The sequence below is a fragment of the Penicillium angulare genome, assembly GCF_028827245.1.
Source record: "Penicillium angulare strain IBT 27051 chromosome Unknown utg000004l_segment0_segment0, whole genome shotgun sequence".
NCBI lineage: Eukaryota > Fungi > Ascomycota > Eurotiomycetes > Eurotiales > Aspergillaceae > Penicillium > Penicillium angulare.
In genome coordinates, this window is record NW_026623163.1 from 9,017,278 (window position 1) to 9,040,429 (window position 23,152).

Sequence of the window (23,152 nt, forward strand, 5' to 3'; positions counted from 1 at the left end):
TCAACAGACCTACCTTTCAGATCAATAAAATGTCGTCTTCTTTCGAACCGTCGCTTTCCACAAGCGGCATGCGTCCCCCCTTAGCCTCAGCAGATGCGCCCTCCATGGCAGACTCCTTACCTAGCGTCAATTTTGGATTCGAGGATCTGCGCAATCGCATGGCTCAGTTTACAGCAAGATTTGACGCATTTATTGAAAAGGGCCGTAAACAAGTCCTTGAAGAAACAAACCAATTTCACATCAATCTCGCTGAGTTGCAGGGTTCGTTTGGAGTTGCTGCCCAACCATTTGATTTTTGAGGTATATGCAGACTAATTATAAAATACAGAGAATCAACGAATGCGTCAGCGCGATATCGAAATAGAGAACCTGAAAGCCCAAACCCATGCACAGACGCTACAAAAAGAATCCGCCGAGGCCGCTGAAATGCACGCCGCCATCTCCTCAATAACCCTGGAGCGCGACTCACGACTCACAAAGCGCGATCGCCTCAGGCAACAAATCGCGGAAACTCAGAAGGCAATCAACCAAAGACTGGAGGCACAAAAGAATCACGCGAGAAATTTGGATGCGCAATCGCGTCTCAACAACCCGGAGTTGGAGTTCTGGCAGGATTATCTGTGTTTACGGATTGACGGCGCCGGTCGAGAAGACCGATTGAAATTTGTTTACAATCATATTGTGGAGAAGGATTGGGAAGCCGAAGCATGGTTCGAGTTAGGAACTGCTAGTCGTGATTACGAGGTATTCCATACCCGGCCTAAGGTGGACCGGGATGCGTTGGAGCGCGAGGTGGAACTTGTCAATGATGATCGGGATTTCGGGGCCTTCCTCAAGCGAATGCGCAAGTTATTCGTTGATACAATGAACTGAGCATGGATACCTGGGTATGAATAATATAATTGACGTTTCATCTGTTTTTATGCATAGCATTGTTGTATTCGCCGAACTCGTTATTCTTGTAGAAATAGGTACCAAGTTGCAGAGTTGTCTCTCTAACCTCCAGTAGCTTCGCGGTAGAACGCTACGCTTCGATTCGCACCAGCAGTGGCGAAGGCTTCGGATTTCGCATTCTTGGGTAACCACTTGACGCTCCAGACTGCTTTTTCCGTCTCTGAATGGGTGGCAACACATGATTTGCTATCAATTGACCAGACCTTAACCTTTCCGTCAAATGAGCTAGAAATATTGTGAGATTTGACCCATGTGTATAAGGGGGAAGTAGGAATGGATTTACCTGCTAAGAAGGTATTCTCCGGTGGAGCTCCAAGAAAGAGACAATACCCAGGCAGAATGACCGGAGAGGTTTGCGATTTGTTCTCCAGATGATGTATCATACAGAACTATTACCTTGGAATCACCAGCTACAGCCAGAATCTTACTTCCGGGTGAGAATGCTACCGCTCGAACGGGTTTCACGATACCTGCCAACCCATTAGTTCATCGAAATCTCCAACTGCCTGGGGCTACTGTATAACACACCTGACAGAGAGAATGGCATGCGGCCAGTCTCAGTGTTAAAGATATAAACGGCACCATTCTCATGTCCAGAGGCAATCAATCGACCATCGGGCGACTGTGGTTATTAGCAATGCTCGATGCAACGAAGGGGACTCTTTAAGAACGAACCAGGTCGATACAGGTACCAAAGCTGCCTTTTGTTTCATGGTCTCGTATTTGTGTACCGTCTGCACCCAGGTCCCATACTCCCACTCGGCCATCTGGAGACACGCCGGCCAAATATCGGCCATCATCTGATAAGGCGATTGCCCACACTTTCACATTTGCCAGGTTGGCTACAAACATTTGGTTAGCACAACCCACACCTCACTTTAGTCATCTAAATGGATGTATCACCTGAGGCAATCTGGTCTGCGGCCCAGTAGCCATCCTCACAGGACCAGACCTTCAAATCTCCTGCGAATCCTGCAGTGACGGCGCGAGAGCCCTTCGCGTCGGTGACCACATGGTGGCAGCCCAGTGTGTGAGCTCCATCAATAGACTGAACGAGCGGGAAATCTGTCTCTGTGGTCGAGTGGACCTTCAAAGATGGTGCTCCAGAGGCAGACAATATCTGCTTATCTGTAACTGCTAGTGAAAAAATATCCACGGGGTGCGCTGGAGGATCGTTGTGAGCTGGTGACTTTTTTTGTATCCTGATAATCACCCACCATTATCTGCTGAGCCCCACGCCAGATATTGTCTCGACTGTAGATGATCATTTAGAAATGATACGTTACAAAAGGTAAGGATTTGAAAATTTTACCATTTTTGTAATTTGTCGAGATGTAATCTCGGTAGTTGTTTGCTCTATCAGGCGTGGTTGTGGGAAGTGCCCATGACGTCCATTTGAGATTGGGTGCCCGCATTCCGCCTTTGTGACCCCCATGATTTCAATTGCCCCCAAAGCTTTGATTTTAGCTCTACTATGAGGAGACATGGTATATCCGCCCAAATATTAATTATATCTACAGTTGATAAATTCGTGAATATTGTAAAAGGGTATGGATTCATATGCCCATTATGGACATGTTTAAGATAATACAAGTTTTCTTTTGTTCCCCAACGTAACCAGACGCCAAGTGCCATGCAGCAGATACTGTAAATACAGTCGATCTGCAGATCCCAAAAAAGAGAGAGAAATCAACTCTATAAATACACAATACATTTTCTCTCTGACCGGTGCGACGCAATTGCACTCATGAAATCAGAGTCCCTCGTTCAAGGACAATATCGCGTTACCCATTTATGCGGTTTGAAGCGATTTCCAGGATTCCTTGATGTCTGAATTGAAACGTTAGCTTGTTGATCCCACGCAAAAACCACGGCCACACGACTACTTCAAGCTGTGGAAAGGCTCTCCAATGGTCTCCCACACGTACCTTTCACGCAATTGGGGCACAGCAGATGTGCTCGCTTGACCTGACCACAGCCGGGACATTTGTTGAGACCCTGGACATCTTTCAAAGCTTTTCCGGCCATTTGACGATGGCGCTTCTTCATATGAGAAGTCTTCTTCTTCGGAACGGCGCGGAGGACAGATTCCCAGAGGTCGGAGAGTATCGGCGGAACGGTGATAGAGATGGCGGGCAGAGCGATGGCCGTAGAAAGGAAGCCGAACCGGGGCAATTGAGGCAGAGCTCTGGCGAGCGGAGATAGAGAAGCCAAAGCCATAGCCATGATTGAAGCTTCCAGGGTTTCCCGCTGAGAAGAGGTGTAGTTGTAGGTGTGTGTCAAAGCCAAAGAAAGCAAGCCGCAGGCGCAAACAAGCAAGAGCGACCAGTGTCGTTCCTTCCCAAAAGAATCGGTTTGCGAAGTTGACACGCTAGTCCCGATCGGGGATAGCGCCACCCCTGAGTTGTCGATAGAGGGAAAGAACAACTTAAGGGGCTTCAGACCTGATTACTTTCGTGATTGACTCTTTTGTAAGGGAAAGACTTCATTCGTTCTGGTTGCTGTCTTGTTTTGTTTCTCTCCTTCATATTACCCTCCTCTCTTCTCCCTTCACAATGGCCGCCGCTACCAGCGCTGCTTCAGCTCAGCAGCCCACCGTTTTCCCCCACAGTCATGTCGGTTTCGACAGCATTACTTCCCAGATTGAGCGGAAGCTGTTGAAGCGTGGCTTTCAGTTCAATGTCATGTGTGTCGGTATGCGCTACTTCTCCTTACTTCTCGTGTCTCGTTGAGTTCAAATATATTTACGAACTTAATTGTACTAACTCCCCATACAAGGTCAAACCGGCCTGGGAAAGTCCACCTTGGTCAACACCATCTTCGCTTCTCACCTGATCGACTCTAAGGGTCGTCTCACCCCCAACGAGCCCGTTCGCTCCACCACCGAAATCCAGACCGTCTCGCACAGTATGTTATTCAATTTTTGGGCCCAGAGAGAATATCTTTTGGAGAGTACAAGATAGCTTACGGGTTACCTAGTTATCGAGGAGAATGGCGTGCGTCTTCGTCTAAACATTGTCGACACCCCTGGCTACGGTGACCAGGTCAACAACGATCGCTGGTATGAATACGCCAATTTTCCCCTCCGCGCGGTTAAGTAAGATAATTTTGTGCTAACAGAGCACCAGCTGGGACCCCATCGTCAAGTATATCAAGGATCAGCACTCGGCATACCTTCGCAAGGAACTCACAGCTCAGCGTGAGCGTTATATCCAAGATACTCGCATTCACTGCTGCTTGTTCTTCATCCAGCCCTCCGGCCATGCGTGAGCCTCCCCCGTCCAAAAATAGAGGCGCTAGCCTGCCCGCCGATCAGAGCTTTGTTGACTGACCTTTCATAATCTTGCAGCCTTAAGCCCATCGATATCGTTGTTCTCAAGAAGCTCTCGGATGTTGTCAATGTCGTTCCAGTTATCGCCAAGTCCGACTCCTTGACTCTTGAGGAGCGCCAGGCTTTCAAGGAGCGCATCAAGGAGGAGTTCTCGTTCCACAACCTGAAGATGTACCCCTACGATAACGATGAGCTCGATGATGAGGAACGTGCTATCAATGCTCAGATCAAGGTAAGGCGAAATATATGGGAAACTTGGTGCGATTCAGATATTGACAATGCGTGCAGGACATCATTCCTTTCTCAGTTGTTGGTAGTGAAAAGACTATTGTGGTCAACGGCAAGCAAGTCCGTGGCCGTCAAAACCGCTGGGGTGTCATCAACGTCGAGGATGAGAACCACTGCGAGTTCGTCTACCTGCGCAACTTCTTGACCCGCACCCACCTCCAGGATCTGGTCGAGACCACCAGCCAGATTCACTACGAGACCTTCCGCGCTAAGCAACTGCTGGCTCTCAAGGAGAGCAGTGCCGCTGGCGGCGGCGGCCACAGCGGTGGCAGCCGACCCATCAGCCCCTCCGCAGATCGCGAGCTCAGCCGCAACTCCCAACGTGCGGCCATGAACGGATACTAATGCCCTTAAGGTGGCATTGTAATTTTGCCCATCTTTGGTCAATTGAGTGATGTGCGACGGTAAAAGACCTCTGGGTAACATCATTCTAAAAAAACTTACTGTCCCTTTCGACACCAGCCTTGCAGATATCCCATTTTTTTCCCTTTGCGTTTCCTGCTTTCGTCCACATTCTGTGTACTTTCCATTTGTTTCTCTTCGGAAAGGGATCGGGCTTTTCCTATTATCATTTATGCTGCCGGGAAAAAGTGTCTGGCATCCAGCGCTCGTGCTATCTGGTCTTCTCCATGTACTTAGTTTCCTTAATTATCCCTCATGAGAAACTTTATTGTTGAATTCACTAGTATATTTTAGTACCATTCTGAATCTACTGTTTCATTCACATCTTCGCTCTTGTTTGTCATGATTTTGATCAAGTGGGGACTATCGTAGGACGAGCATCAATGTCATTCCAGACAGGAAGACGCCGGGGGATACTTAAGATAACAAGCACCATGGGCAAAAGTAGTCGTTTATCTAAGAACTTCAACTTCCAGCTCGAGGCAGAATATGAAAATACAAAGCGTTGTTCGTCAGAAATAAAGACATTAATGTGCCTGGTCTATGTATGAACTTTGTCTTTCTACCAAGGACAGAAAAGAAACCCCACTCCATCCTTGGGGATATTCAAACATGAGGGATGGAATACTAGGACTTGGCCGGTCCCGGATGGCTTCCTCGTCTCATCGTATTGAACTTGCCTTGTTCAGCCTCCTGTTCCAAGAAACTGGACCAAAGCTCTGCTAGAGTTTCTTTGCTAGCGTTTCCGTTGTCCATGAATTCGGTGGCTAGGTTTGGTGTGCTAGGAGTACGCAATGGGGTTCCAGGGACCCGCAGTTTGCTAGGCATACTTGAGGTGCCTGGTCGAGCGAGTCCGGCTTGTTCTCGTTGTTCTAATTAATGTGTTAGGAAAATGGATTTTGAATAACACTGGGGGAACTGGTCGATGCTCACCATCGTCCCAGCCCAGAAGAGCCGCTATGAGTTGTAGAATCTGGAACTTCTTGGGATCCGATCGATCTAATGCTAGAAAATGAAGAAAGTGATTGGTAACAATATGCCTTGTAACGGTATGTCAGTATTCCGTCCTCCAGATGTCAGATCATTGATATTTTTGGGAGAACAGGCTTACCTGTCGACATTGTCTTCTGGTTTTCCCTTCTTGAGGAATCGCAGGGCCTTGGTAAGATGGTCATTGAGCGTGACTGCTTCATGTCGCAACTTTCCGATAAGAAGATTCTTCTCCTTCACCTCTTTCTCAAATGGCCGTGCTCGATCTAACTCTTCTTGTGCGGTAGAAAGATTCTTGTTTGCATCACTGGCTTGTTGCTGTGCTTCTCGTAGGGATCGTCTCAGCTCCTCTAGCTGCGTATCTGAGCTCTCTACAAGCTCACGGAGCTCCTGCTTCCGTGCTGATTGAATCTCCTGCAAAGCTCGCTGAAGACCATCGACAGTGGATTGTTGAGTATCGCGTTCTTCTGCCGCCTTTTCGTATGCATCGCGGAGGTTACCAAGTTGATCCTCAAGGTCAACGACTTTTTCGCCTAGGTTCTCTCGAATAGATCGCTCTTCCATCGCGAGCACTTCCCAGTTATGCATGGCTTCCTTGGTCTGGTCAAATTCAGATTGTAAGTAGGCTTCCTGCTCCAACAATTCGTCTTTTTCCTTGAGCCAATTCTGCTGCGACAATGTTGTCCGGTCTCGAAGTGAAGATATCTCTTTCGATTTTTGTGCTGATTCGTCCGAAATCACTTTAATTTCCGTCGATTTGGATTCGAGCTGTGACTTGAGGCCTGCATTCTCATCCTCGAGTTCCTCTAGCTGAGACCGTGCGTTTGCTAGCTCTTCCTGTGGGGGTGTGTAAGTAACAATCACAACCAGCGGCTGGTAATCGGATGAGCCAATGTACGCACTTCGTCTTCTTTAAGTCGTTCTCCCAATTGAGACTTGATTATATTGACCCGCTCCAACAGTTGCTGGAACTGTGTTTCTGCATGTTCCTTTTTGCTCTCCATATCATCCAGATTCTGTTGCAGTGCTTCCATGTCTACTTTATGTTTAGACTGGATCTCTTCCAATGACTTCCGCATATCAATGACCTCTTCTCGCAGCGAATCTCGGTCTCGGACAAGCGCGTCGAACCGGTCTTTGGGTTCAGCTTCGGCATCGGTCGAAGAAGGCTCGGGATTATCGTCAACAGGCTCGTGGTCGATGGTAGAGTGGTTGACCTTATTGTCACCGGCACCATCGGGTTGAGGTGTAGCCGCCGTGGGGTCTTCTGCAGGGTCGGCTGGTTCATCGGGACCGTCCTACAATTCTCAGCAACGTGGTCCCAATCGCGCAGAACGGGGAGTTTCACAACACACCTGATCCGCATCCTCTAGTTGTTGAGCATCATCTCGAGGTTTCTCGGTGTTTGAATCGGTCAGCTGAGCATTCGCCTTGGCCTTGGCTGCCTTCTTCTTGTTCTTCTTCGCTTTCGCGCCTAGTAGCGGAGGGGTTGGATGGTCAGTTACAATGCAAGACATATTAGGGGGTTACAGCAGCATGCGCGCACCTGAAGCAGCGGATGGAGGGTTATCGGGCATCCTGGGATTGATTGTGGGTGATTCTTGGACCCAGATCGAATTTGCTGAATTGGAGAGAATACAAGGAAGCTGTCAACACCTCTCCACTTGGTGCGGCTGGGGGGGAGACCTTCCGCCCCGGGAATCGCGATGATTAATCTATCTGACACGCGCAACGTCAACGATGATCTATGGGTTAGTATTAACGTAGCCAACATGCATTTATGGAAGTGAATTATAGAATCTTTTAAACTTTAGATTAATTGAAGATTATTCAATTGAAAAATAAAACTTCGGGCATATATACGCACCAAGTGACTTTAGTATGGATGTTCATAGGGCTATGACACTTCCTCTACAACAGCCCTGTAGACTACGAGTACTATGGGATACTATCACTAACCTTGGGAGGCTACGTATGTGTCTACGTACGTGCTCATTGGCGAAATTTGATTACTAAAATGTATATCTACAGTATGATTGTTTTTCAGATTTGGTCTATTCAAAATGGCTTAACATGTATCATGCAATGTAATCTTCAACATCTCGAGCCAAGTACGCAATAACTAGACTTCACCCTCTAAGAATTCATGTCATGCTCAGCCAGCTCCCAATTTTGGATCATGTATGATCGCTGGATCCACAAACGTTTTTTTTAGCCACGTTGATGCCAAAATCCCTCTCTGTGGCTTCAGTGTAACCGCCCACTGCAAAATTAGGTTTCAACACGGCAAACATCATGATGATCCATGACCGAAACTCTGCAAGCGATCTCCATACATAAGGCCATGGTCGCCTCTGACTTTCTGTGGCTGAAGACAATAGGTCTTCCCTGGGAATTTCCCTAGGTATAGCTTGAATGAACAGGCATTCTCATTCCCTGCTTTCTTTAGAACGTTAACTTGAATCTCAGCATAGATTGAGCCGATGTCACCGATTCTTGGGTGAGGATTGAGTTCGTTATCGGACACCTGGGGCCCTTTTTTGGCTTCTGAGGAGCCACAGGTGGTTCATTCACTGTATTAGAGTTGAATGTGGAGTCCAATTGTTCGCTTTTCCAAACAACCGTGGAACTTGGCCAAGTTCCTGAATTTCTGTCCTGACATCAACGTCAATTTTCTCAGGATTCTTCCGACTAGCAGGAATTCGGATGCTTCCACGACCAGCTGCGACATTCAGACTCGGTTTTTAGAGTTAACGTGGGGAAAGCACCTGGAACTTCAATTCCGGCGCAATGACCTGTCTGGGCTTTAGCTTCCTTTCTGTCGGCACGAAAGCTTTGCCATGGAGCACGCATAGCTCAACGCCCCCCTTTTTAGGGTGGAAAAAAAAAAGGAAAAAAAAACTCCCCCCCGAGAGAAAGAAAACAAGGGAATAAATTACTCCAAATATCCAGTTTTCCTCTTTCATTTCCCGGAAGTCCGCTGCCGAACTTCGCCGTTTCGGATAGCTTGGTTGTGAGATCGGGGCTCCATCGATCGCGCATGTACCGGCCGGAGACATTCTGAAACGGACCAGGAAGCGCGTTTGATCAGCGAATTAACCTAAATGGATTCCTTGAAGGTCGAGAACAAGAGAAACAGGTCTCCATTAACATAGGTCATGGATCTTCGACCGTGAAATCCTGCGACAAATTACAATCATGAGGTCTTCCCCCGTTATACCTACATATCAACCTCTTTTCGAAGGATGTCAGACCCTGTGCGTCCCTTTAAAAGGATGACATTTTAAGGAAGAAGAATACGAAAAATCAAAATCAAAAAATCAAAATCAAAAAATCTCCCAGTAAAGACCTCGGGAAACCAGCCGAGGCCGATCGACAACTGACTCCTAAATTGCCGAGCTTTACAAGGGTAAAGCATACTGCCCTGACTCAGGATTGTACCCACGCAACTGTGTACCCACGCGGCGCAACAACAGCTCTGGACCCATGACGATTACCGAAGAATCACCGGGAAACGATGGAGTCAAAATGGGTTCGGACACCCAGAGCTTGCCATGGAGCAGAACATCCGAACGGAAGTGGTTCAAAAAGTATATGGAAAACAGCCACTGACGCCAATCATTGACATGGGAAGAACGGAAAAAAGAATGGAGCCTCACCAATGTCCTTCGGAGGACCATCGATCTCCACTCAACTGATGCACCGGACTTGCTGGGCTCTGGGGCCAACACCCTTCTACGTGCGTCGGATTGGCCGCGAGTTTAATCTAAAGACTTTAAGCGATATGTCCGACCCTTGAACCCTATAGCTCCTCGACAAATCAGAGCTTGGAAGTCACTGGTCTCGTCTCGATCCTCCCCTGCTAGTCCGATCCTAGGCCGGAGCATGTCATTTCGTGGCTGGAAAAACCGTTACGCCAGTGTAAACGCTCCTGCGGGCGAGCCCGTCCATGGCAAACGACTCCCCACCCTTCAAAAATGAAATCTCATGATGCTCCAAATGTGTTGACGCTTTGAAATGAAGTATCTCCGGAATGGTTCATGCTCGAAACAAAATACCATGCTTCTCTAACCTATGATCGACTGATACTGCCCTCTTCTTGACTTATACGGGGGAGGGTGAACACCGGCCCTTGGGCCTTATGCTGTGCAACAGAATTATCTCGGTTGAACTTATTTCACCCTTTGCTACTTGGTCTCTTCCGACTTGACACTGATAATCTCGGGTTTACTGGTTCGGGTCACTCACACAATCCTCCCTCCCACCCCCCCTTTCCACTCGACCCCCCCCCCCCCCCCCTGCTCCACCTTGGCTCCATTTGATGTTTGAAAAAGACTTAAAATTTCCGTTGGTCGCATGTTGAATTTCACCTTCTTATTTACGCCATCTATCCTAATTCTTGTGTTTCTTATATTCTCGCCCCCTCGGGCGCATCTTTAAATCCCTCTAGTTCCGTTCCGTGATCCTCATTTTTCACGGTCCTCGAAGGAAGTCTTCTCCTCCCCCAAATTTCCTCAATTCGCCAATCTATTTCTCGACATGCCTGATTCTTCGAAGGATCAGGCAGCTATCCGACAAGCGTTGGACCGCGCCCGCAACTGTGAAAACGGCGCGCTGGATTCTCAAACCTCCGGTGTTCTTGAGGCAGCTATCACCGATCTATGGAACCGACTTCAAGCCGAGCCTGATACCTATGTTTTGAATCGGGATGAATTTGCTTTATTCAATTATTTTATGGAGCGATATCGGGGCTCTAATATCACACAACGAGCTGTGGCTCGGTTTTGGAACAACTATCAAGGCGCGACAAATGCAGATGTGGGGTCAAAGAAATAGCCACGCAAAGATCGGGTACGAATAGATCAGCTCAGATACTCAGATAAACTGTGTTTATTTGGGATATTTTTTATCGTGCGGAGGAAGGGGAACCGCAGTATCTTGTCTTGATCGCAGCCCTCGATCGATGGGTATACATACATATTCCCAATAGGGCTGCGCTGACAACGTTGGTCTTCTCTGCTGCTCTCTGTCGCGTGTTAGCGCTCTCCAGATGGATATGTCAAGCAGTACTCCCACCGGGGGAAAGATCCTTATCCACCGAGTTCCACACGTCACTACATACTGTACACCGACCTTACTTCCTGCGAAGCCAGTCATTTCAGAGCCTTTAAATTTCCCTTAATCTTGAAAGGGTGGGCTCTTCGGAATTGTGGATCAAGAAAACACTACACTTCTTAAATTTTTTCTTTGTGATTACTCTGGCCCTTGCCCCCTAGCTTGCCTATAATAAGGGGGAAGGAAGAGGGGAATGGCTGAACGTCATGCAAGCCGTTGCGCTTCCGGCGGCTTCTACTTAGCGGGAATGGGCGGGTTATATGAGATGCATATTAGGATAATCCCTGTTTCAGTCGGGAACCCATGCGTCAAGCAGGGCATCTCCGCATATTATAAAACTGATTGAAGGAATTCGGGGGTGGGGGAATTCCGTGTCTGTTTCAAGTTCTACCTTGTCATTTCTATGTATTAATAATTACTAGTAAGTATATAATAAAAGAGACTCGGAGAAAGAAAAATTTGGCTGGGGAAAATCTTACAGCCCTATATGCTTTAATCATCATCGTTGCTTTTGTTTTTCTCGATTCTTTTTTGGCCAGGTTTGTCTCCTATGTGGAGAGCGTCGGGTGACGCGCATTATATGGACCCATTAGCAATTTTCCGAGTGGCTCTGGCTATGGCCTGATCCACCAGTACTTTTGATGGTAACCACCGACCCGATTGTAACTATGGACTCGGATATATACCTAGATTGATACGGTTGATTATCAGAAACTTGTTTGTCCAGCTGATTTGAATAGTATATTGGCCGCAATTTGATTTGCGAAACCCCTTTAGGTATTGGAGACCCCCTCTGAACTCTCCTCCATTTTGAATATGTATCCAAGCAACTAGCCATGCATGAATATTTTGCTTCATCATACCCTATGCGGGACTCCTCCAAGTATCACACTTGCAATTTGATAGTGTCAAGGGAGCGAATTGTCTGCACAGGAGAAACTGCCTCCTCCCACCCCTTCGCGCAGGTTCTGGTATATGGACCGAACGGAGGAGTAAAATCCAATTATGCACTATTATTCCAGACAAGTCAATGTCCAGTTCAAATGGGCAAGATGGGTCTCTTCAACGTACAATGATCGATGCCAACACAAGCAAACAAATATTGAAACAGAACATCATTTTCTGTTTCCATGTCAGGAACCAAATATTCCGGTTCAGATAGAGCCAAAACATTCCCGGGGGACCAAAAGAGAACCAACTTGCAAATAATGAACTCTGCAAAAATGGTCAGTTCAAGCCGGGAACTCGAGCAATAAAGACACATACTGCAAGCCCAAGCACATCATTAAAGACAGGAATTCCCTCCGCAATGATCCATGAGACGATCCACAGGCCGGCACATATGACCGCCCATGTGGCTCGAGCTTGAAAATATTGGGTATGCATCGCGTTAGTGCCCCGGAATCTGGAGACATAGATAAATTTGACTGCAACGTGGGCATTCACTACTCCCCCGATAACAATCTGGTAGCCGACACATTAGCGATGAAACTGATACAGTTCTTTCATTTAGCCCACTTACCGTCGGAATTGCGATTCCATAAGAAGTCATGCGAAAGAGTCTCCCCACAGAGCTCAACACGGGAGATGTTACTTCTTGGCCTACATAGGCATAGAAGACAATCGCCGAGACGGTGTACAGAATCATCTCACAGGTCTGCAAAAGTGCAAGGGCTTTAGGGAAATCCTTGATATCACGGAGCTCCGAGAAAAAGGTGAAGAAAGCAACATGCCCGGCGTATGCGAAAACGATATTGGCAATAGCAAGGCAAGTTTCATGCACCGTGGGGACTGGTGAGAATGTCGGTAAGCTGGGCGAAGTTCGCCCTACAGAAATCCCGACCATACTCACTAGAACTGCGCCGCAGATGCTTACGAAGCTAATTGTTGACAGATGAGATAGCCGTTTGAGTCGCCGAGGGAGGGTCAGAACAAATGAAACGAGCACTCCGATCGATACGTATAAAATGGTGCAGTTGGAATGCTCTGTAAGAACGTTCATCATGATGGAAAATGTCAATATATGACTTCCCATCACAAAGACGAAGAATAACAGCTGCGCTAGCCCTAAAGCCCGGCTACCATGTCTCCCCATCAGAAGAGCTCCCGCATCAGCCATGCTGTGGATCTGCATGAACCGTTGTTTCAGTTGACCAACTGTATACCCGGTGTAGGTAGAAATCAAACCAATGCCTAGGATGGCCGCGACACCGCTGAAGAAGAAAGATCAGAAACCTGCGTCGCAAGAATCAGGCACAACACTATAGCAATATCTGAACGTACGGGAAAGGGCCAAGAACGGAGAGCGCCTTGGGCAATGCAAGGATCCCGAGCGAAATGGTCTCTGCAATCATAACTTGAAAAGAGGTTAACGACAGCACCGGCGTCAGGAAAGATGAAACGAGGGTGAGGAAAGCATACTCATGCCGGCTTGCCTGGGAACATCGGTTAGCGCTAGGGATTAGGATAACGATCAGAAGATTACCAACCACCAAGCCATGGTCTTGTATTTGATCTCAAGATTGGTTTCATCTCCAAATGGATCCTGGTTCACTGGGAGGCCAGTGCCTGGAACGCTTGATGCATCGAACTTGAATTCGGGTATATGCGTCTTGGGGAAGTGACCAACATTCCTTTCGCTTGTCGACTCCATTGTTTGGTGAGAGGGGAATAGACTTATTGCATCCCGAGGTAAACCAAAGCAAGATAAAAAGATTAAGATGAGTGGAGGTAGGAATGTGGAGCAAAGGGAAGTGAACTTTCACGTTTTCCAAGCAACGACTGGGGTTCAAGTCGTGCTTGCCTACTTGTATCATGAGATAACAACCAACTCAGGAAACTGCTGAATTATTTTAATGGAAAATTAACATTTCTATTTGTACAGGACAGATCTATGAAACACATATCTATTTGTTGACAGAGGCCTCAGTGACGGCAACAAGAGGGGAAGTGACAGCGTCACTCTTCAGGATGTCTGCCGGTGGTTCTAGGAAAATTGTTAGTAAAGTCCTTATAAGAATCAAGGGGCAGTGAGAATTTAACTCAGGGAGTCGGCTCACCAGTTCGAACAACACTCTTGTGCTCTACCTCATTGACGGCCATGACACGGCCACTCACAACCTCCTCTCGAGACATGTTAAGGAAGACCTGGGGAAGACCCATAGACCGGAGGTATGAGATGGAATCCTTCCATTCCGTGTCCTTGCGCTGGCTGCTCCAGTTCAATTCCTCGCCCATCAGATCAATCACGTTAGGAAGCGCTTCCAGAGCGGCCTCTGCGTTCAAGAATGCAAGACGGGTACGGCGGGCAATGACATCAACGGCAGTTTGAGCGTACTCATGACGGATGGCATAACGAACCTCACCATCCACGAAGGGGTACAAGGTCGAAATGCGCTGGCCGCGGACAGGGAAGCGCTGGTTGGTTGGGGAAGAGAGTGCAGCCACTTGCCAGGCACGGTCACCATAAGACTCGGTGAGATGCTGAGCGACATCGGTCTCGAGACCAAAGTGCTGAATGAGGTTGATGAAAAGGGTCTTGGAGAAACCGTGAGCACCGATCAAGCGAACCTGGTGGGTCTGACAGGAGCCGTCCAGAGTGGCACCGTCAGCAACCAGACCGCTGCCACCAACACCACTGATATCCGGAACTGCGTTCATCTCGCGGGGCTTGAGCTTGAATGCATCGATGGCCTCGTCCACGGCCTCCTCGGCCATTTGACGGTAGGTAGTCCACTTACCACCGGCGCAGGTCAAGAGTCCGGACGGAGAAACAGAGATGAGATGGTTGCGAACCAGTGCTTGGGAGCTGGTCTTCGCCGGGTCACGCACCAGGGGACGAATACCGGACCAAGCGGCTAGGACATCGCTTCGGTCAACGTTGATGTCGGGTGCCAGGTATCCACGGATCTCAGACAGAATCCAGTTGATATCCTTCTCGGAGGGTTCGGGGTGGGGGGTGATCTCAGTGGGGGCGTCGGTGGTACCGGCAATGGTGTTACCCTGCCAGGGCAAGAAGAAGATAACACGGCCGTCTGATGTTGAAGGATCAATGAGACCCATGTTCTCCGGGCTGTAGTATCCGGGGAGAATGATGTGGACACCGGAGCTGGGGGCGACGATTTCCTTAACCTCGGGCTCGTCCATCTTGCGAATTGAGTCGGTGAAGGGGCCAGTGGCGTTGATGATACCCTTGGCGCGGATGGTGAATTCCTCGGTCTCTTGGCCATCAAGCCCTGGAATCACGTCCTTCACGCGAGCACCGCTGAGTTTACCAGAAGCATCCTTGGTCAGGCCAGTAACCTCCATGTGGTTGACAACAGTACTGCCGTATAGTGCGGCAGTCATAGCCAGAGAAACGTTCATGCGAGAATCGTTGTGTGCACCATCTTTCAAGTCGGTCAGCTTTTATTGGGGGAAATCGATCGGGGGAAGAGGATTAGCTTCTTACCATAGTAAACCATAGCTCCCACGATGTTGTCTCGCTTGAGCATGGGGAAGTTATCAATTGCCTTACTCTTGGTGAGGAAGTAAGAGGTCTCGATACCCTCCGAACCAGCCAAGAAATCATAGGCCTTGCAACCGGCCCAGAAATAAGGAGCTTGCCACCATTTCTGAAGCGGTACCATAATAGGTAGCCATTGGGACAGATGAGGTGCTGTGTTCAAGAAGTACTTGCGCTCTCGGAGAGCTTCCTTTACCAACTTGTATCTATATTTGGAAACAAGGTGTTAGCAACCAAATTCCATGCCTCCTTGGGGGGAATCGAGAAAAAGACAAGAAATGGAAGCAACTGACTGATTATAATCCAATTCCCAAACGGCCTTCTCCAAGTAGCGCACACCACCGTGCACCAGCTTGGTGGACTTACTACTGGTTCCAGCACTGAAATCATCGCGCTCCACCACGGCGACCTTCAATCCACGAGTGGCAGCATCCAGTGCAATACCAGAACCTGTGGCACCAGCACCAATCACCAGCAGATCGTATTCCTCCTCGGATTGACTGCGCTTCAAGTCCTGAATTTGTTGAATACGGGACTTGATTGTGGGGAAATTCGGGGGCACCAGCTTGCCCTCATGGTAACCGGGGGGAGGAACGGCGGGAGCTTCGAGGCCAGGGATGTTACGTGGACGATAGGAGATGTAGAGGACACCTGCTCCGGCGGCCGCGGCCGCGGAAGTGTAGAGCAGCGGTCGCAGAAGTTTGCGTGAGTGACGAGCGGCCATTATCCGGGGCGAAGGTTAATGGAATCTGGAGAAGAAGAAAAAAGGACACCCTAGTAATTCACGAACTCGATATCCCCAATTGGATAATAATGCGAGCTACGCAAATTGGAGTAAAGGGATGGGATGGGGGAAGGGATGAGGATAATTAGGAGGAGAGGGGAGAATTGGTAGAGAGAGTTGAAGTTTGGGGGCAAAAGAGACTAGGATGATGGAAGATAAGAGAGGAGAGGGCCCGGTATACCTTCCTATGGGAAAAAGGAAACCGGATGAGCCAAAAGAGGGAAGTCTGCGTCATTCTGCCTAGTGTCCAGTTGGTCTCCACTTGAGCCACTTACCACTTGCCAACCCTTGGGGGAGCTCGACAAGGGGATAATCCCACCAATCAGAGACTCGGGATGATAGGAACCGCTCGAGTCCGGATTCCCACCCCGAATACATGTGACCAACAGAGATTTTACTAACATACAGTACTACACAGTAGACAGTGTATACAGTTTGATCTTCGATGATCAGCAAGGAGAAAGAAAAAGGAATTAAAATTAAAATTAAAAATAAAAAACTAAATTGATTTCCGTTTCATCCCCCTGTGATCAGGCACATGTTCAACTCCAGTCTGAAGTATGGATAGGTCTCTAACAAGTATGCTAGGTATGTATGTCTATATATAGCTGAACCTGTCCATACCAGAAATCACAATCATAGTATTTCTATTATGAGAATATCTAACTCTTTATTCCTCCCTTTTCAATTCACATCAAAATGGAATTCTAACTTATCCTGCTTATTCCAGAACACTGCCCGCGGATCCTCTTGGCCTAGCCGCAAATCTCTGCATGGCCAGCTGACTGCGGCTCAGCTTCACCCGATCGCGGCCCCGGTTTTCAGGGGGCAGAATTGCCTTGTTTCGATCCACTCGCCCAACAAGTTGAAGTTTGAATGTTGTCATTTACACTGTAAAGATGCATGTTAAAAAACCGGATAGAATGTGTCCAGCAATGCCAAGTTCCGTTCACAATTCTCCGTTAGACGCGTGGAATGTCGTCAATCGATACAAATATAGTGGGCAATTATAGTATTCAAATAAGTGGTCTGAATCTGTACTCTGGTCTGAATGGTCTCATAATTAATCCCAATAATCCGCAATAATTCCGAAGTGCACTGGCCATCAACCTGCTGTGGACCACGGTGAGCATTATCGCCCACGGGCCACGGATGAGCTCTGGGAGTGGATCAGAACAGTTGCTGATGCTCCATTTTCGCCACTAGTTGCCATTGCTTTTTTCTTATTTTTATTTTTATACATGCGTGTGCATTGTAGATATTCTCTGTACATATACTGTGCCAGTGTATTAAAGGGGACGAAGTTCTTTTTGTTGTACCTACATCAATCTGTAGGTAGACGCTATTCCCGATGATTGGAGGAATAACAGCCTTCTACTCTGCTTCGTAGCTCTGTTCATAGTGCTGTTTGGCAGTGACCGATAAGAAAACTAAAAAGGACCTGTGCTTAGCAGAGGATCGAAACAGAAGGGAAGTCCATAGATAGTATACTACAGTTGTAGTATAACAACATTGCAATCACGTGGTAACCACCGCGCACTGTTTCCGGGGAGAGCGGAGGACTTCCGTGCGGAAACTCGGTTGTGGCTACAGTCGCATCCCCGAAGTATGAGAGAGTGTGGGGTAAACCAACCAGATCACGTCCCTGGGTAATCTCTACCTATACTCTCCGGCTATTAGAGGTCGAGGACACCTGAGCAAATGAGACCCCAGTACGGAAAGGTTCCATTGGCCAAGTGGTACCGGTAGCTTTATATACTATAGAGGAAACGTCATGACTGTCTCCAAGGCTGTAAGTTCAAGTTTCTCCTACAGCCAAACACTTGTCTACCATGGCGATCGCATCTACGCTCATGGCCCTCCAAGGTCAAGTAATTCAGCATCCATGGCACTCCCTTAGTATCACAGCACTTGTGTTACCGATTCTCTACGTGATTCTAAATGAGTTTATTCGAGCTTCGGCCCGCGTCAAGGGCTTGAAAGGTCCTCGAGGTTTGCCTTTAATCGGAAACCTGGTCCAAATTCGAGTAAATGCCGCAGAGCAGTATCGAATATGGTCTAGAAAGTTTGGAGCCGTGTACCAAATCCAGCTTGGTAATATTCCGGTTGTCGTCGTGAATTCTGCTGCATCCGCTAAGGTGCTCTTCGGACAAAATGCCCAAGCACTGAGTTCGCGACCGGAATTTTATACATTTCACAAAGTGAGTAAGAAGATCAGATAAATTAATAGCCTCGGAAAGTTAATGTGGGGTGACTGCTAGATTGTTTCGAATACCGCAGGTACCACCATCGGTACATCACCTTATAGTGACTCCCTCAAACGTCGTCGCAAGGGAGCTGCCTCTGCCCTCAACCGTCCCTCGGTAGACTCCTATGTCTCCCATCTCGAAGTGGAGTCGAAGGCATTTGTGGAGGAGTTGTTCCGATACGGTAAAGGTGGCAAAGCCCCTGTCGACCCGATGCCGATGATCCAGCGTCTGAGTTTGAGTTTGGCTTTGACACTGAACTGGGGCGTTCGCATTGCATCACAAGAGGAAGATATGTTTGATGAGATCACTCATGTGGAAGAAGAGATTAGCAAGTTCCGCAGCACGACTGGCAACCTCCAGGACTATATCCCTCTGCTACGGTTAAACCCATTCAACAACACATCAAAGAAGGCAGCAGAGATGCGACTTCGTCGGGATAAATACTTGGGCTCCTTGAATCGAGACTTAGATGATCGCATGGAGAAAGGGACCCACACGCCATGCATCCAAGCCAATGTGATCTTGGACAAGGAAGCTAAGTTGAACAGTGAAGAACTTACCTCGATCAGTCTGACTATGCTGTCGGGTGGACTTGACACGGTTACCACACTCGTTGCATGGAGCATTGGCCTTCTCTCAGCGCTTCCAGATGTGCAGGATAAGGCTGCCAAGGCAATTCAGGAAATGTATGGTCAAGATGAGCCCATGTGTTCAGCCGACGATGATCAGAAGTGTACATATGTCGCTGCGCTGGTCCGGGAATGTCTCCGGTAGGTTCCACATGTTCCTCGATTTCTTGAAAATGAGGAGTTTGAACACCCCCCCCCCCCCCCCCCCCAAACCTCCGCCGAAATGATCCACAGCCTCTGACCAATGTTTGAATTTCCGTAGATATTTCACTGTCCTACGACTGGCTCTGCCTCGAACATCCATCCGGGATATCACCTATCAGGGGACAGTGATCCCCAAGGGTACCGTGTTTTTCTTGAATGCTTGGGCCTGTAATATGGGTATGTTGTTACACAAGGTGGCATACTAGACTGCAAGCGGGCTAATATCGAAATGATAGATCCGGATGTGTGGACAGACCCGGAAGAGTTCCGACCGGAGCGCTGGTTAGAGCAACCTGATGCTCCACTTTTCACCTATGGCATGGGCTACCGGATGTGTGCTGGTTCATTGCTAGCCAACCGAGAGCTTTATCTGGTCTTCATGCGGACTCTGAATAGCTTCCGCATTGAACCCCACGACACCACAGACTGGCATCCGGTCCGTGGCAATTCGGATCCAGCTAGCTTGGTGGCCATCCCGCAACGGTACAAGGTGCGTTTCGTGCCCAAGAATGAAACGGCATTGAAAAGCGTATTGGCGCAATCATGAATAGAGCCACGACATATGACGCGATGAAACGACGTAAAGGAGACTTGACCCTTGGGAGTGGAGAACCTCAATCACCAACGTGGCGACATAGAGAACGAAATGGTGCCACGGGATGATCAACTAGCTTCGAAGTGGAGAATACCCGACTTTGCACCCCCACTTGGATCCATTGTTTTTCGGTTTTTTTTTTACTTTGTATACGGTACAATTCGGAAAGAAGTTCTCAAGAAATGGAATATTATATCGAGGCAAATCAGCCTTCAAGTTGTTTAAATTAATCTACAATCTGTATCTGAATGGGCTGTGGCTTGATAGAGAAGTCACAGCCATGAACATCAAACTAGTAATAAAAAAGATGGAGAGAGACCACCAAGTACTCCAAATCCTCTCGTGGACTAAAACAATTTGGTCCAGTTTATCATGAGGCCATTAATTCCAACGCCAGTATATCACACGCAAATCGAAGATGAATCGTATAGTGGAAAGAGAAGAGAAGAGAAGAGAAGAGAAGAGAAGAGCGAGAAGGGGGTATAAGGGTCGTAAAGCGAGGAGTTGACGTAAGAGGAAGTTTCGAAGAATCCATGAATCCTTCTTTTTTTTGAGAAGCAATGACGCCTAGGTTTTTCTTTTCCCGAGATATGCAAGAGTTCGCTGAGAGCAAGAGGTTCGAAGGAGGAGAGAGAGGATGAGGTATTTGTCGACACCAGTGTCGGAGATGGATGAAGATGAAGATGATCGGAGATGACCGGAGTCGGTATTAAGAAGAAGCCATTCGTCGCTTGAGGTCACGAACGGGATCAAATGAGCTGGCATAGTCTCGCAATTCATCCTGAAGATGGCCGGAGAGAGCGGCGTTGGAGGTATGGCTCCGAAGGGAAGAGAGCGATGTTTGAGACGACGAGGCCGACAGACTACGAGCTGATCGGGTCTCTGGTTGAGATTCAAGAGTAGAAGATCGTGAATGAGAAGGCTTTCGAGATAGATCGTCTTCAGGGGAGGTTCGATCTAACTCGGCCAAGCGACAGGATTGGGAGCAGTAAGGGCCGCTACCCAGGGTCTGACGATCACAGACCAGACAGAAATCCAAAGACCATTCAGTAGACATGATGATGATGGTAAATATGTTTGTGTAGGAGGAAAAGATTGAGTTGTGTATCCGATAGAGAGCTAGAATTACACAATGTGGATGGTGATCCGATACAAACAAAAAGTAAAAAGAAAAAAATGAAACGAAGGAAGGATCAAGACCGTATTTGAAGAAGAAGAAGGAAACGATCACGGCCCCAGGATCGCGACATTAACGACAGTGCAAATCACCTCATCTGGGCTCCACTAACAACCGCACCATCATGCCACAGGGTGCCATGACCACCTGTCTGCACGCCGACCTATGAGGATGGAGGACGACGATGTATTGCGGGGGCCAATATGGCGTGGCTCGGGCGCTTAAGGCAAAAAACCCACCTCATCAACATCATTGAGAGCGAATTATGCGAGCTGCAGGAACCTGGAACGGGCAACCATCGACAGGATCCACTTGTATGCGGGCGTCATTGGTTTACTGCAAAGCCCTCAAGCCCATCATCTGCATCCCTGAGGTCTGAGCGTCTTCTGTCTGTGCCTGATCACTAGGATGGTCCTAGACGAATCAGCGATGCTGACTGCCTCAGATGGACATGCTGCAGAGATTTATCATATAACTAAAATTTCAGATGATAATGAGACACGATGGGGGTGTGGAGAATTGATGATGGTGGTAGATCATGGATGTTCCCATGTATACCTACATACATAGTCTAAGCATGTGCACCTAGGCAGTACGAAGTACGGGGTACACTAAGTACATTAGGTACACTACATATGTACAAAATCCACTTCCCTCTCATCCCACAACTCTTAAACTCACTAGTCCCATGCACCCCTCTCCTCTCACCCCTCGTTGGTTCCTATCTCCTATCTCTCCTGGTACAGTTTTCTCTTTAGCTTTCCTCCCCCCACCAGATAAACTTAGCTGCATTTGTCTTCCTCCTTCCAGGGGGTCACGCGAGAATTCCTTACCCCTAAAGAATGCGGGGAAAGTGTAAAACACTAAGGGGCAAAAAGAAAAAAGGGAAAGGAAAATCCCAAAAAAGAATCAAACAGCCTAAACTAAAAAAAGAACAAAAGTAGTGGAAAGATAAGAGAAATCAAGATACAATGAGATAGAAAGGAAATCAAATCTGGAGAGAGACTGAGAGACTGAGAGGCGCGTGCCAAAACCACTCTACCCCGTGAGGACCCGGGAGAGACAATGGGATTGCGTAGGGGACTTTAGAATTTTGCCCTCTAATAATGAAGGCGTTGTGAAACCCCGGCTTGTCTTGCCCTTTTTTTCTTCTTCTTTGCTTCCCCCAAAGGTCCCCATTTAGATATGGGTGGGGGATTGGGGAGAGGGGTCAATTCCAGCGCGCGTGTATACTCCGTAGAGGTAGTCGTAATTCCCGACGTGGCGCGCGGAGTTTTGAAAGTGAACAATGCGACGGGATTGGTTTCATTCATTCACCTTGGTCAGGGATGCGAACCAAGGTGGCTGGTAATCTGGAGTCATTTGCAGAATCCTCGGCTTGATCCGGGTCATGCAGCCCACCAGCTTTGCCTGCATTTCGATTAGTAGAAATTTCATGTACTGATAAGACCAGTGATGCAAGCTTACTGGAGGCGAGGCTGATAGCTCGGAGGACATTGTCCCAATTGGCAAGAACGCATGCAACGGCTGGAGCCACATTAGTCTAGGTACTCAGTGGGGAACGAAAATGACATAGATAATATTAAAACAATAGACAATAAACAGAATAATTAAATAAAAAATAAACAATACAAAAATTGAAATTGAAATTGGAATCTTACCTTCAGTGCCATCCTTCAACGTGGCAATCTTGCTCTCAAGTGCTTGCATTTGCATCGCGAGCGTTCCGCTCAAATCACGTAGTTGGCGTAGATTCTCCAGCTCGGCTTTCTTAGCAGCAATGCGGGTGGTCAGAGCAGACGAGGGCTGAGGCTGCCTAACCCCACCAGGAAGCATTGAGGTTGGTCGCGATGAATAGGCCATGGTCTGGAATGTGGCAGGATCACTGATCTTTTTCCTGATATTGATATGGATAGTCTTAATCAATGTA

General features: G+C 48.0%; 11 protein-coding genes across 11 annotated transcripts; 4 read left to right on the forward strand and 7 right to left on the reverse strand.

The window, feature by feature from the left end:
* Positions 1 to 29: 29 nt before the first annotated feature.
* On the forward strand, positions 30 to 873 carry N7478_007309 (kinetochore Spc25 family protein; the record flags this gene model as incomplete). Its single annotated transcript, XM_056923523.1, has 2 exons — positions 30 to 261; positions 329 to 873. The coding sequence occupies 2 exons, from the start codon at positions 30 to 32 to the stop codon at positions 871 to 873; spliced, it is 777 nt and encodes a 258-aa protein (XP_056781560.1).
* A 122-nt stretch (positions 874 to 995) lies between these two features.
* Positions 996 to 2,269, reverse strand: N7478_007310 (SKI complex subunit WD repeat protein SKI8; the record flags this gene model as incomplete). Its single annotated transcript, XM_056923524.1, has 7 exons — positions 996 to 1,179; positions 1,238 to 1,424; positions 1,483 to 1,576; positions 1,630 to 1,796; positions 1,858 to 2,118; positions 2,172 to 2,208; positions 2,267 to 2,269. 7 exons carry the CDS (start codon positions 2,267 to 2,269, stop codon positions 996 to 998), a joined length of 933 nt encoding a protein of 310 aa, XP_056781561.1.
* A 477-nt stretch (positions 2,270 to 2,746) lies between these two features.
* Positions 2,747 to 3,180, reverse strand: N7478_007311 (mitochondrial 54S ribosomal protein bL32m; the record flags this gene model as incomplete). Its single annotated transcript, XM_056923525.1, has 2 exons — positions 2,747 to 2,784; positions 2,883 to 3,180. 2 exons carry the CDS (start codon positions 3,178 to 3,180, stop codon positions 2,747 to 2,749), a joined length of 336 nt encoding a protein of 111 aa, XP_056781562.1.
* Positions 3,181 to 3,509: 329 nt separating this feature from the next.
* Positions 3,510 to 4,918, forward strand: aspD (septin aspD; the record flags this gene model as incomplete). The annotated part of the gene is made up of 6 exons (XM_056923526.1): positions 3,510 to 3,648; positions 3,733 to 3,861; positions 3,934 to 4,015; positions 4,083 to 4,220; positions 4,304 to 4,517; positions 4,574 to 4,918. 6 exons carry the CDS (start codon positions 3,510 to 3,512, stop codon positions 4,916 to 4,918), a joined length of 1,047 nt encoding a protein of 348 aa, XP_056781563.1.
* Positions 4,919 to 5,602: 684 nt separating this feature from the next.
* Positions 5,603 to 7,542, reverse strand: N7478_007313 (putative Golgi matrix protein; the record flags this gene model as incomplete). The annotated part of the gene is made up of 6 exons (XM_056923527.1): positions 5,603 to 5,847; positions 5,909 to 6,015; positions 6,087 to 6,802; positions 6,868 to 7,263; positions 7,321 to 7,439; positions 7,512 to 7,542. 6 exons carry the CDS (start codon positions 7,540 to 7,542, stop codon positions 5,603 to 5,605), a joined length of 1,614 nt encoding a protein of 537 aa, XP_056781564.1.
* A 2,962-nt stretch (positions 7,543 to 10,504) lies between these two features.
* N7478_007314 (uncharacterized protein) lies at positions 10,505 to 10,801 on the forward strand (the record flags this gene model as incomplete). The annotated part of the gene is made up of 1 exon (XM_056923528.1): positions 10,505 to 10,801. One exon carries the CDS (start codon positions 10,505 to 10,507, stop codon positions 10,799 to 10,801), a length of 297 nt encoding a protein of 98 aa, XP_056781565.1.
* A 1,506-nt stretch (positions 10,802 to 12,307) lies between these two features.
* On the reverse strand, positions 12,308 to 13,733 carry N7478_007315 (Glycerol-3-phosphate dehydrogenase mitochondrial; the record flags this gene model as incomplete). Its single annotated transcript, XM_056923529.1, has 5 exons — positions 12,308 to 12,544; positions 12,603 to 12,871; positions 12,929 to 13,293; positions 13,364 to 13,515; positions 13,566 to 13,733. 5 exons carry the CDS (start codon positions 13,731 to 13,733, stop codon positions 12,308 to 12,310), a joined length of 1,191 nt encoding a protein of 396 aa, XP_056781566.1.
* A 253-nt stretch (positions 13,734 to 13,986) lies between these two features.
* Positions 13,987 to 16,308, reverse strand: N7478_007316 (glycerol-3-phosphate dehydrogenase GUT2; the record flags this gene model as incomplete). Its single annotated transcript, XM_056923530.1, has 4 exons — positions 13,987 to 14,066; positions 14,140 to 15,468; positions 15,531 to 15,790; positions 15,878 to 16,308. 4 exons carry the CDS (start codon positions 16,306 to 16,308, stop codon positions 13,987 to 13,989), a joined length of 2,100 nt encoding a protein of 699 aa, XP_056781567.1.
* Positions 16,309 to 18,200: 1,892 nt separating this feature from the next.
* Positions 18,201 to 19,997, forward strand: N7478_007317 (cytochrome P450; the record flags this gene model as incomplete). The annotated part of the gene is made up of 4 exons (XM_056923531.1): positions 18,201 to 18,569; positions 18,630 to 19,387; positions 19,509 to 19,627; positions 19,687 to 19,997. The coding sequence occupies 4 exons, from the start codon at positions 18,201 to 18,203 to the stop codon at positions 19,995 to 19,997; spliced, it is 1,557 nt and encodes a 518-aa protein (XP_056781568.1).
* Positions 19,998 to 20,754: 757 nt separating this feature from the next.
* On the reverse strand, positions 20,755 to 21,102 carry N7478_007318 (uncharacterized protein; the record flags this gene model as incomplete). The annotated part of the gene is made up of 1 exon (XM_056923532.1): positions 20,755 to 21,102. The coding sequence occupies one exon, from the start codon at positions 21,100 to 21,102 to the stop codon at positions 20,755 to 20,757; it is 348 nt and encodes a 115-aa protein (XP_056781569.1).
* Positions 21,103 to 22,531: 1,429 nt separating this feature from the next.
* Positions 22,532 to 23,085, reverse strand: N7478_007319 (DASH complex subunit DAD2; the record flags this gene model as incomplete). Its single annotated transcript, XM_056923533.1, has 3 exons — positions 22,532 to 22,632; positions 22,690 to 22,749; positions 22,884 to 23,085. The coding sequence occupies 3 exons, from the start codon at positions 23,083 to 23,085 to the stop codon at positions 22,532 to 22,534; spliced, it is 363 nt and encodes a 120-aa protein (XP_056781570.1).
* Between the last annotated feature and the right edge of the window lie 67 nt (positions 23,086 to 23,152).